The 14,063-nt window shown below is 41.0% G+C and overlaps 1 protein-coding gene across 2 annotated transcripts in view; it reads right to left on the bottom strand.

Moving 5' to 3' along the window:
• The window catches only part of LOC122555809 (beta-galactoside alpha-2,6-sialyltransferase 1-like), an 87,063-nt gene that overhangs the window by 12,527 nt on the left and 60,473 nt on the right, over positions 1-14,063 (bottom strand). For both annotated transcript variants that reach the window (XM_043701970.1, XM_043701971.1), the window contains one exon: positions 835-932. In XM_043701970.1, coding sequence (XP_043557905.1) covers positions 835-932 — 98 coding nt within the window. The remainder of the gene's footprint in view (positions 1-834; positions 933-14,063) is intronic.

The following is a 14,063-nucleotide window of genomic DNA, read 5'->3' as shown; positions in this document are numbered from 1 at the left end:
TTAATCTCGTCATTATCACTACTTTTCTATCATTTTTTTGTCTGGCTTGGTCACCTACATGGCTTGGAGGATTATACCAGCATCATAGCTGTGGAAATGCCATCTGAAGATACACCACAACTCATTCTTACCATTCCATCTATTGGTTCAGTGATACGCACCCCATAGGATTTAACCTGTCTCTTCTAAATGAATCTGTAAGATTTGTTTTGTTGGTTCATGGGATGCGAGTATTGCCTGAAAGGACAGAACTTGAGTAGTTCCTGGTGAACCACCTCAGTGAATGTTTGTGGTTCATATGCTGAAGTACTCCCTCTTTATGGAAGGAGTTGCACATGCAGTTTCATGGAGTACTTTAGACTCACTGTTAAATTTTGTTAGGAGCCTTGAAATATCCATTCTCCAGTGTATATTATCTTCTGCCAATTTATTCTGTCCATGCTTCCAAATGAGAGGCTAAGCCACAGCTCATCCCACAGCATTGTCAATGCAACTCATGAACCCTCATCCAAGAGGTGCATAAGCTGGAGCAACAGGTTAACTTATAGGAAGAGGTGTCCTCCTTATGGGAATCTGCCTCATATGTGCTCACTCCCTCCATTCCAGCAGCTGCAGAAAATAAACTGCCACTTTCTCACTGTAATGTGACACATCACAGCAGTCAGGTGCCACTTTTTTAGGCAATCCATTTGTGACTTTCTTTTGCAGCTGTCATTCTGGTGACACTGACCATTGAGGATCTTTTGTAATTGTGTAAAATAAAATTGTAACGTACCACATTGCTGTTGAACCCTAGAATTCTTTCACATTGCAGTCAACCTTGTTTGATGTTACCTGTGAATTAACTATCCGAATTGTTGTGCGTCTCCCCACATCAGATTCAAATCCTATGGTAGGTGCCCCATTGAACCTCAGAACAGCGTCATGGGCATCTGATAATAAGAGAAAGTGACAAGTAGATTCCAAATGTTTATTTCTGATTAGACGTTTGATCACTGAATTATTAATGTGCAATCCACAGGAAGGATGTATCAGGAGTGAAGTTGTGTGCAGTTCAATAAATGATTCAACGCTACAGCTGATCTAATAACATGTGCATTGAAATATTAAAGAAATTACAAGGCATAGCATTATGAGTGCGATTATTGGCCAAATCTCAGCAAGCAATAATCCAGCCTGTACACACCTTCAAAACAAATTGCATCTTTAGAATATATTGTTTCTGTAACTAAGAGATTGAATGGATTGTCAGAGGTTTAGATTATAATGCAGTCTGAAGATCATTTGTGGCCTACTCCCATCTTCCTGTGAATCCTGGCAGGCTGACCTTCTGTCTGTTTTGGGAATATATTCATGCCCTACATAGATTGCTGGAGCTGAACGTCAATAATTATCCAATATATAATCTTGCTTTCCAAGAAGTGAATGCACTGGAAAGTTCTTAAAAAGGGTTGTCCCAACCTCCACAGTGTGAGTGAAAGATCTATTTGGGAGCTTCCCATGGTAGACTGACCAAAAGCACAAAGGTATAAGCATGTTAGTGCATTTCTCCCTCCTATGCAAAGTGTGCTGCAACATTCCTGAATTATCTTTCAGGAATCCAATAACACTGAGTTGGGCTATTTAGGATTTGATGACATTTATTCCTTATTCCTCAGAATCCACTGCCATACTTGTGTGCATTTGAGAGAGACAATAAGGGAAATGCGAATCCCCATTATTCATCGTGGAAAAAAGCAAAAATGTAGAGAGCCAAGAAATGACAACAACTTTTACTTAGTGCCATTAAGATATGAAAGTGTCCCAACGTTTCACAGGACAGCAATCTAAATTTACAAAGGATGGCCTAAAGGAAAAGTGAAGGCAGACTGCAAGAAAGATTTCTGTGAGAAATAAACAGTAAATAAGGGGCAGACACTACAGCATGAGAATAAGAGTGAGAGAACAAGAAATTAAGAGGAAGAAAGAGAAGAAATGAAAGAAAAGAATATGAGGAAGGAAAGGATCAATGAGAGAAAATGAGATAGACAGATAGATGAGGACATGCAGATAAAGATGCCCGAAATCAGCAGTGGAAATAAGGTGATTAAAAATATCTGGCAAACGCTGTGCTAAACTTTAAAGAAAAATACCACTGTATTATCTAAAGTGGTGTGGGAAGATATAAGAAGTAAATCAATATGCTCATTCAAATTAAAGGAATATCCAGGAAAAGGTTTACAAACATAAGGACTCCCACCAGCTTTGTGCTGCAATTCTGGTACCTAGAAAATTGGGCACTCCCAACAATAACAGAGCTGTATAAATCGAGGAGTGTTCAGAATGTGCAAGAATGGTAGAAGAGACAAGAACAGTTCATTTGGTAAATATCTGTTCACCTCTCTTTCAGTTGTCTTTCAACAAACGTTCCCTGCTAAATATCTGTCCAGTTAATCCTTGGCTGCTGTTACCTTGAATGACCTATTTCGATATATTCAATCAGCTGCATTGTTACATGTAAACTGAGCGAATGGGTTACATCCAGAAATGATCTGGTTGCATTTGGATTTAGCTCATTCCTTCGAAAGACCAAGAATTGGGCACGTAGTTAGGTCTGATATTCTGCTACAATTAGTGGCCAACAGAATACTTTCCTGGAAATCTATACGTTCATATCATCTTAGATTCAGGATACTATTGATGGTGATGATAATCCCACTGTGTAGAATATTTATCTATGCCTGAAAAACATTTTGCATATCTTACATGAAAGCAAAGTAAGTCTAATGTTTATTTCTTACCTTGCAAGCTGGGTAATATTGGACATTTATGAAAACTGATCACCAGAAACTACTCTCTTGTATCTATTTGAATACCATCCCTGCAGTTCCCCAACATACCAAGATGCCTAAATCATTTCTTTGCCAACTATAATTAAGTAATTCAAAATGACACAGGGCTGAAAAAATTAAATTTGTCCAAACCTGCATGAATCAAAAGACTGATATACTCATTATAGTAAGGTATACTTAATATTACATATCCAGTAGAAGAAGCTTTATAAGAAGATTGCAAAATCCTCCTTTTAATATGAAGTAGTGCAAAATTTTGATTTACTCCTTCGAGTGGACGCATATTCTTCCTGATATTTCTTGCGTGCTTTGACTCCCAGAAGGCCCAAGCTACGGATTTGGATAATATTTTATATCTGTGAGTTTAAATTGATTCTGAGCAAACAATTTCAAGAATGACTAAGTCACCTGCTTCTGGTTAGCCAAGCAAGAACAGTGTGTGAAAGCTTTCCAAACACTAAAAGCTTGTGCTGTGTTTTATGATCATGTTTCCTAATCTCCAATTGCACCTACTGAGAGTTCAAAAGAGTGAATCACCTGATGGAGAGCGGGGTCACAAAACACACAGAGAACGCTAGTCAATATATTTCAACCAGGTTGGCTTGTTATGAGTCTGAGTACCTGAATCTGTAACTCTGAAAGGAGTGGCATTTCTGGAGAGAGAAGGTTACTTATCCATGTGACAAAACTGAGGTCGATTTTCAGCTTGCCTCACAGCGTATAATTGTCATTACACATCAACCACCGTGTTGGGTTCTTTTACTCTCGAGATGTTTACACACGATGCAACTGCAACACACCAACTTCTGTGAACAAGTAACCAAATTTATTAAGCACACTACAATAAAAGTTTTCTGAAGGAGACTTTGACACACACCTCGCAGAGCTTACAGGGTCGTGGCAAAAGCTGTCTCAGAACAAAGGAAATGATCTTTCCTTTATACAAAACTCTCGACATCAGTTAGTACAGCCTACAAGACAACCACCAGCCATCCTCTCATAGTCACATGCCACCCAAGATACAATGCAGTGACCGTCTCACCTCCAGAAACAATGTAATGCAAATCATCCCTTAATGGTGAAATCTGTTGCAAATTTTTTTTTGTAACTATTGGGGAGTAGTCAAATTCCAACTGTAATATCCTTATTGATTTCTGGATGAAAATGTAAATCATCACTGAATGGTCAATTTTGTTGCAAATTGTTTTTTGTAACTTATAGGGGAGTAGTCAAATTCCAACTGTATTGTTCTTTTTGATTTCTGGATGAAAATGTAAATCATCCCTGAAAGGCAAGGAAATGGCCGTGTAAACTTCCCACATTCCACCTATAAGACAAAAACACACCACCTTACCCCTGGGGCATTCAATTTCTTGCAGGTCAGCCAAGTAAATTAACTCTTTAATATCTCAATCAGTTAAAAAAATAATTCTTCCTCTCATTGTAATCAACTAGGTGGCAAATTACAAATCTACTCCAATGATTTGAAATGTAACATTCTTGATTTTAATATATATTAGTAAATGGGGGACTAACACTGTTCAATTCTAGGCTTTCAACCCTACTTTGAGCCGTAAGGTCTTCTGGGGGAAAGATTAGAAAGAGCCCGTTAATGGGCATGTGTCACTCAGCCGTGCTCATTTGTTGTGACCCACATAGTGTTACTGCTCAAGTAGCAATGAGTTACTTAACATCCCAGCATGCAGCCAGCGCTTTCTATGATACTAAGTAGCTCATTGCTTGAGTAGAAGACACAAATGTTAGACAGGCTAGCACAAGTTGCAGCTAGCTTGTGTCACTGACCATCAGCCGACACTTCTCAAAGTGGTGGTACTCTTTGGGCTGGAGCATGTAGGTGCTGGAAATCATAGCGCCTAGTGTCAGATTCTAGGAATTAAACTGACACTGCATGGCAGAAGCTGGACTCCAAGCCTCTCAGACAGCAATAGAAGCCTCCGTGCAGGAGATGGAGAGGAAGTGAGAATTCCTCCATCCACATAGGATCAGAAACCTCTCCAGAAAAACTCAAATAGCATTTGGAGCATAAAACCATCAGGGTTAATGGTGATACTAACAAAGGTTTAGTGGCCTCTTGTAGTCAAGGTCAGTTAAAATGCTACTTTAAATGTCACTTACTGCCAACGACACTTTACATATTGTGTCATGCACCCAACCCCCCAGGACTCACTGACCAAGATTTTCAGCTCATCATGTCTTGAATTTCACAGTTTGCTCACGTTGACAGACTTGGCATTGTTGCAAGTCTCAGCTTTACTCACAACAACCAGAACCTCCACTCCAAACAAACTGCAGGACAAGGAACCACACAGCTGATGGTGGAAGTAGGTAATCGGTAGGGACAAGCCAGCCTGGAGACCCTAACCCCTCTGAGGAAACCATGCTCAACATCACTAGCGAAACCATAACTGAGGCTATAACTACCAGCAAGACTGAAAGGATTGAGTGTGATGGAGGTGCATTGCTATCGAATCCTCCTTCTCATATCCTATTTCTCCTGTATCTCAGATTCCCTTGCTGCAGATGGTGGAAGCATGTCCCTTTTGTGTTTCCACACTTATATCATTGAAAGTCTATTCTTTACAACAGCCATTTTTAAAAGCAGTAATGCAACAGCATGAAAGCAAGAGAAAGAAGAGACAGATGATGAAACCTTATCACTCACTCATGTTTGCAGCCACATATTGAAATAGAGGGTAGCACAGAGACTGACTGAACTAGATTTTCTCTATCATGCAGGAAGCTCAACACAACAGAGCTCCTAACTAAGCAGATACATCTCCATAAAAAGTCCCCTCCCTGCATATTTTGAGCATTGGTTAAAAGATGCTTGACTAAGTTTACAAATAGCAGACTTAGCTGGAACACCTTTCTTTAAGTTGAGAGGTACTATTCCTTGGTCGGGCTGAGGTAAGAAAAGGGATCCCTGAAATCTTGGTTGGATCTCCTTATCAAGCTGAAGGACAAGGCAGATAACACATCCAGCATCAGGAGCAGGAGCCAATGCTCTGATGAGAACACTTCATGTCAGAAGTAAGATCAAGGGATGGCCTTATTGAAAAATATAAGATGCTTAGACAGTGTGAAAGGGTACATATGGCAAGGTTGTTTCCCCTACTGGGACAGTCTAGGACTAGAAGGCATCATTTCACAGTAAGGAGTTATCCAGTTAAGACACAGATGAGAATGATTCTTTTCTATTTGAGGGTAGTGTGTTTGTGGAACTCTTTAACGCAAAAAGCTCTCAATGCTGGGTCATTAAGCATATATAAGGCTGAGATAGATTCTAATCAGTCGGGAAATCAATGGTTATGGGAATAAGGCAGGACAGCAGAGTTGCGGATTATCAGATCAGTTATGATCTCACTTAATGAGCTTGATGGGCCAAATGGTGTAGTTTTGCTCTTACGTCTTGTGATCTTCTAGTCTTATCACATGCAACACAACTGCCTGACAATATTACTAAGTTTAACCTACAGCTGAAAGCTGACAGAATTTCCACAAACTCAGGCAGGGACTGAAAGGCAATCAGCAACCAATACCAAAGAGGTTGATGATCCCTTTTACAAGCAGTAGTGGGGCATTCTTGCTGCTGCTTAACATATTTTGGCTGGCAGAAACCCTGGTTTATCAGGCATTATTTGGGATTTCCATTGATTCGTGTAACTTCAGGACAATCAGAAGAATCCCTCAGAAACTGCCCAGCAAATGTTTCTCACCAAAACACTGGAGTACTCATTGATTGAAGGGACTATGATTGGTAACGATAGTGAAGAGAAATGAAGCATCCAACACAGTGGAAAAGAAATTGTTTGTTTTCTTTTTTGCCATATGAAAACATAGAAAGGACTGATGCTCTTCATTTAACTTCTTCTCTGTCGCAAAAAAAAGTTTAGTACTGAGAAAACCCTGAGGCATCTTTTTAAGGCTGTCAGCATAAGAGTGAGTTAATTAATTCATTTCAGACTAACAGTTTTTGAAAGAGACTGAGGACTTTAAATAAACGTATTAATGAAAGTACTTAAAGGCATGGAAAGGCCAACTTGCAGGGTGAACTGTGCAAATGCGAGTAAGTCGTCAAAATTTTAAAGGGCTGCTCCATCAATGTTTGTTTTTCACAAAAGGGGCGGCACGGTGGCTCAGTGGTTAGCACTGCTGCCTCACAGCGCCAGAGACATGGGTTCGATTCTTGCCTCAGGCGACTGTCTGTGTGGAGTTTGCACATTCTCCCCGTGTCTGCGTGGGTTCTCTCCAGGTGCCCCGGTTCCCTCCCACAGTCCAAAGATGTGCAGGTCAGGTGAATTGGCCATGCTAAATTGCCCATAGCGTTAGATGCATTAGTTAGGGATAAATATAGGGATGGGGAATGGGTGTGGATGGGTTACTCTTCAGAGGGTCGGTGTGGACTTGTTGGGCTGAGGACATATTTCCATGCTGTGGGAAATCTAATCTAATCAATATAGTGGAAAGTCTACAGAATGTAAATCAGAAACAATCTGAACTAGGCAAAGAGTCCGTTCCAGCAGGTTGCTGTTCATGTGAACTAGCCCCATGTTTGTTAAAGTCACCACAACTAAATTGTTAGTCAACTGTCCTCCCGCAAGCTGGAGTGATTTGGCATGTTGCAGAGCATCCCAAATGTGATGAGCAAGAGTACGACAGTAAAATATCCAAGGGTATTAAAACCACCAACTTACGTATGCTAACAAATCTCTTGCATTAGCTATCACTCCCAGTGATCAAATTCACTGCACTTTCAGCAATCTTTTTGCTTGCTAAAACTACACTTCCATGTGACACAAATAAACACAGCTAAAGCAAGACAAATCATTTTGTTTATAAAAAAAGCAAGAATTAATCTGACAAATGAAATTACAAGGCTAGAACAGGAGATCGAAAGGTGCAAAGGATAGTAGGGTTCAGCTCTAATGGTTACTTTTGAATATGGAATATGGCAGCATTTTGAGTACAGCATTTAAATCAATGTCAGTTGCAAGGATTTATAGTCTGCCTAACTTTCAACTACAGTGAAATCAAATATTCAGCTTGTGTCTGGATCCACCGGGTAAATGTATTCACAAATAATGAATTCCACCTAACATTTCCCAATCATGAGATAACTGTAATGTAACATGTACTAGGAGTAAGTGAGTTGTCCGCTGGAATCTCTTTTCATTGAACACACTGTCAAACAATGTCTAGAAGTGTGTACAGCACGGGTTAGACAGGATGCATGAGATTTAATGAAGAATCTTTGGCAGTGATGGTGCTCAATGTCTAATGGGGTGTAATCTGAGCATGGTGAGAACTGCAGCTGGGAGCACTTTTAGCCTCGGAGTCCAAATGGCTAGAACTACTCCTGCTCCACCTGCACAAGTTAGGAAGGATTCCTGACTCTTACTGGATGTCAATTTGCATGAAAACAAAACATTAATGGCATGAGTTATTTCCTTATAATGAACAAAACCATGAGGTAATGAAATAAAGGTATTATACTAAAACCAGACCAATACATTGCCATGCTCACAAGTTGTTCATAGAAGTATTAACCAGAAGGAATTTTTCTCCAGTTGGCAAATAGAAAGGTTTTTTTTGTCCATTTTTAGGCAGCTTCAAAGGTGGAAAGAATTTGGGTCATCCATCAGGAAATTGTGAGCAACTTTCTCTGTCTGAATAAAAATAGACTTTAATGTCTCAGTATACTTGCTCATTTGCAATACTTTCTATTTTAATGTGTCAATATATGCCATGGTGTATGGTGCTACCAAGCCAACCTTTACATTTTTGCCACTTGATTGGATGTAAACATGGTCTTTCAGCCAAAGAGCTTTTCTTTGATTAAACATCTTATCCCAGCAAATAGACACTGCAGACCAGAAAGCAAATGTTGTACACAAACATACAGATTAGGTTCAGGAGTAGATCTTTCAGGACCTCAGTCTGCTCAACCCTTCAGTGACATTAAGGTTCTTCTGAATGCGGCCTCAGCTCCACATTTCTTGCCTAAGCCAGATGACTGAGTCAAGAGTCTGACTTAAAAATATTCGATAACTGGCTCCACTGCTGTCTTGGAAAGATGCTTCCAAACTCTGCCAATACTCTGAGAGAAAAACCTCTTCCTTATCCCTGTGGTAAATGGAACACTCCTTATTTGTAAACCATGTCACCAGGATTTAGTCTCTCCCACAAGGGGGAGACATCATTTCTGCACCAACCCTGTTAAGCCCTTTTAGGACCTTATACGTCCAAATAAGTACACCACTTATTCATCTAAATGTAAATGTATATAGGTCCAGCCTGTCCAGACTTTCCTCAAAAGCCTGTGAGCTGTCCAAACTATTGTGTTACCCAATACCATAAACTTGTATCTTGCACAGTTACTTGTGATATGGCACCTTGTCAAATGCCCTCTAATTCTAAACACAGCACATCCATGGCTTCCATATTACTTGTTATTTACAGGTCATTCTGTTCAAACGCATGCTCCGTTACAGCAAATTCACTCTAACACGATTGACGAATTGGGAATATGGTTTCTAAAGCATAGACTTTGAAAACATGTATTGGCTGTCACGCAATTACATCACCAACACTTTAAGCACTGTTTCTAAAGCGCAATTTTTCAATAATGTGGGTTTGCTCAAGAACGCAACCATCGTGTTATAGAAGAACTACCTATATTTGAAAACTCCATCATGTAAATCAAGCATGATTACTTTTCCACAAGACTATATTGACTCAGCATGAAGGCACTGCGATTTTCTAAGTGCCTCACTATATCCTCTTCCATATAAGAAATACAGGGGAACCTTGATTATCCGAATGAGATGGGCGGGTACTACTTCGTTCCGATAATTGATTATTCGGTAAATCGATTCAATGCTTCGGCTCTGGGGCTCAGAGTATTCTATTAAGTCTGGTCCCCATTCAGGAGACTAGCAGCAGCACAGCGCGCATGAGCCCTCGCTCCCCCCACCCTGCACCCCCCACCCCGTGTGCCCCCGACATCAACCCCCGCTCGCTCCAACACCACTCCCAGCCGCCCCCAACACTACCCCCGCACGCCCCAGCCCCTTCTCTGGGGCAGATGGACTGGACACCAGCAACAAGACTGCTGCTGCTGCTACTGCCTTTGGGGTGGATGTGAGTCTCCAAATAGCGCGCGTGGGTGCACACACAAACACCTTTTTACTGTAACGTTTTGACAGGTTCCACTTCTGCCCTGTACAGGACAATGTTAGAGAAATTATCTGGGGAAGGGGGGTTTTAGGGTACACGCCTGTGTAGAACTCCAGGAAAAGTGTGGGCGGGGGGGGTCAGAAGTCAGTCATTTAGAGACAAAGCCTGCACTCCCATCAGTCCAGGAATGTTCTCAGCAGCACTTTTTAATCAGTGTGAACAAAAACTGCGATCAGTGTTGGGCACACGTCATTGATGTAATGTTTCTGTCAGGACCTCGAGATGTCCTTCGGATAATCCAATTTTCGGATAATTGGTATTTGGATCATCGAGGTTCCTCTGTATAACATTTAACAATGACACAGACGCGAGGCTAACTGGTCTACAGTTTCCTGATTACTGCCTCAACTTCACGCACCCCCTGCCCACTTTGAATAAAGGAATCACAATGGCTTTTTTCCAATTTGATGGGACCTTTTCAAAACTCAGGGAATTTTGGAAAATTAAAGCAGTACATTTACTATTTCAATAGTCACTCCTTTTTAGAGCTTGGAATGAAGTCCATCAGCAGCTGGGGCCACATCAGCAATTATTCTAATAGTTTTCTCTGTACCTTTTTCTTGGTGAATGTAATTATTTTAAATCCCTTCCTCTTTGTCATCTCCTTGTCTACAATTATTACTGGGACATCAATCCCTTACAGTTTGTTTACATGTAAAATATCTGTTCACTCCATCTGCCATTTCCCTACTTCCCATTATTATCTCTACTGCCCTATCTCTAAATTGAGTTTCCTAGTTTACTTCAGCCAGCTCTATCTTCATGCTCTCATAATTGTCCTTACTTATGTTTAAAACATTAGTCTCATACCCATTCTTATGTCCCACATACCTGAATGTGATATTTTAATCATATTATGATCACCGCTACCGAGGGGCACCTTTACTATGAGCCAATAATCCTGTCATGTTGCACATTAACAGGTCTAGTATAACCTACTCTTTCGTTAGCTCAAGAACATGATCACTAAAAAACTATTCTGTCAACACACATGGGACTCATCATCCAGACTACCTTTGTCAATCTGATTTATCCAATCTATATGTAGATTAAAATCACTCAGGATTATCATCAGATCTTTATCATTATTTCTTCCTGTACACCCTGTCCTAATGCATGGTGACTGTTAGCAGGCCTATATACTACTCTCAAAGGCAACTTCCTACCTTTACTCTTTGTCATCATGACCCAAACTGATTTTACAGAACTAAGGCTCTCTCTCTATTGTGCAAATGTCATCCTTAATTAACTATGCTATCCCTCCTTTTTTTTTCCCAGCTTCCTATCTTGCCTAAACATCACGTACCCTAAAATATTCAGATTCCAGTCTTTGTTATCTTGCAGCCGTACATCTGTGATGGCATCCAGATCAAATATCTTTGTACACTCTGTGCTTTTCTTATCATCACTTCTCTCATTGCTGCATGGCTTCCTTGCCTTGTTGTCTCTATCACATATAAACAAAGCATCCTAGACATTTTTTAATAAAGAGGGAGAGAGACTCAAAAGTTAAGCTAGTTTAAACAGAACAAATAGAGAATGTATGGAGCAAGCTGATTTCACTGAAAACTGGAAAATTAAATTTTATGATTTTACAAGTTCAGAAAAGCCACATCTCATACAGCTTGATCTTAATTTTGCTCGCAAAAATCGGTAGGGTAAACAGTGCACAAATTGTGCAAGTCAAACAGCATCTAATAAAGAGGTCAGCTATTTTAGTGGCTAATATTGTTGAAATTTAATATTTTAATAAGGGGATCAAAAGAGTCTGAGAGTGACACCAAATCCATATAACTAGTGTAGTCTCTCTCTCTCCCCCCATACACCCCCTCCCACCCCACACACTCTCGTGCTGGCACCGACGTACCTGCCCTGCTGTTCCATTTCATCCTCTGACTCACTGCACATTTTAACAAGAAACCTTTTCTCTTCCTTTCAGGCATTAAGGAACACCAGCTGCAACAACTCAACTGATACCCACGCACCTCTGGAACCTTCCTCCACTCCCCTTCAGTTTGACTCCATCCCTTGTCCCAACCCCAGCCCATGTTGTTTATTCATTATCCCTCTGAACTTTCACCCTCTGATGCTACATGTTCTGCAACTCATCAAAAATCATAGATTGATCCCTCTGCGTCCCTACCTCCATGAATTTTGGGCTAGAGAAGACACTGATTTTTACTTCACTTGTCTTCACCTCCATGCCCATTTCTTTGGACAGGAGTCCTCTCCCTGTTCCACAGATGCCTTCACCCGCCTCCAACACTCTCCTTCCACCTGGACCCCTCCCTCTGGCCTTTTACCTGTACTCAACCTATTCAACAAGAACTGAATTGGTAGACTTAATTTCTCTCCCCACTTCACTCATTCCACCCCATCTCCACAAGAACTGATTGCACTCTGTGCTCCCAGATCCAATCCTGACTTTGTAATCAAACCTGTTGACAAGGATGGGGTTGTTGTAATATGATATACTGACATCTACCTTGAGAAAGCAGCTCCCTGATTCCACCTCCTATCTTCCCCTGGACTATGACCACATCATCAAGCATCAGGCCATTGTGTCAGAAACATCATCTCATCTGGGATCTCCCTGTGACAGCCTCCAAGCTGACAGTCTCCCAACCCCATAAAGCTCGCTTCTACATTCTCCCCAAAATCCACAAACAAGACTGTCCAGGCAGACCCAATGATTTGGCCTGCTCCTGTCCCATAGAACTCACTTCGTCTTATCGGGACTCTGTGTAATCCCTTTACACGCCGGTTCCCCCCATCAGGATAGTCTCAGGGCTTTCCACACCTTCCTGGTCAGCCCGTTCCCATCCACCACCACCCTCTCCACCAGGCCGAGCTCATCCTCCCTTTCAAAACTTCTCTCACTTTCTTCAGGTCAAAGGGTTGGCCATGGGTACCTACATAGCCCCCAGTTATTGCCTGTCTCTTTGTGGGGTACATGGAACACTCCTTGTTCCAGTCCTATTCCAGCCCTCACCCACACTCTTTCTCCAGTACCTCATTTTGTGCTGCCTCCCCCTTTCATCTGGAATTGGAAAAGTTTCTCAACTTCAATTCCAATTTCCACCCTGCCCTCACCTTCACCTGGCTCATCTTTGAATCCTCCCTTCCCTTCCTCAACATCTGTTTCTATTTCTGGGAACAGGCTGGCCACCAAAAAACATTACGAACCCAATGACTCCCACAGTTACCTGGATTAAACATCCTCTCACTTTCAGTTTCTGCTTCAGTTTCCCACATCCTCACTTCTCTATACTCTCCTGCTTATTGTAAATTCCCTTGCTTCTTTAACCCTCCCCAAATGCATTACTTCAGACTTCTCCAGATTGAATTCCAATTGCCATGTTTCCACCCACTCATGACAGACATGGTTTATCAAAACTAATGATATCATCACGTAACTGACAGCAACCCTCTTCACTATCAACAACTCAGCCAACTTTTGTGTCATTTACAAATGTCCCAATCATGCGGCTCTCATTTTTGTCTAGATCATTGATAAATACCAGAAACAACAAGGCACAGAGACCTGAGCCCTGTGGAGTACCACTACAAATCACTTTTCATTCACAAAAGTAATGTGTTAGGATTCACTAGCATTGGTAGGACCTTGAACCCACAAAGACAAGCCTAGACAGTAAAGCTGCAGAATGCTGTTTGACCTGAGGAGTTCTGGCTTCAAATTCAAATCTTCCTTATCATTACTGATCTGAAAATATTAATGGGTTATCGTGTTATGGTTTCCCATCCCATTAAATACTCATGAGCGAGAAAAAGATACAAATGGAAGAGAATCTGAGTTTCTCCAACATTGTCTATTTTTGTTAAAAAACAGTCATTTTGTCTACAATGTCAAACAGTTGTTAATCTGCAGATGTGCAAAGTTAAATATTATCTTCACAGAATGGCAATCAATCAGTCTTCACAATTTATTATTCTAGTCAGAGAGAAAAATTCACA

This window comes from Chiloscyllium plagiosum, chromosome 13 (assembly GCF_004010195.1).
Source record: "Chiloscyllium plagiosum isolate BGI_BamShark_2017 chromosome 13, ASM401019v2, whole genome shotgun sequence".
Taxonomy (NCBI): Eukaryota; Metazoa; Chordata; class Chondrichthyes; order Orectolobiformes; family Hemiscylliidae; genus Chiloscyllium; species Chiloscyllium plagiosum.
The sequence above is the reverse complement of the archived record's forward strand: the minus strand, read 5'-3'. Positions and strand labels throughout refer to the sequence as shown.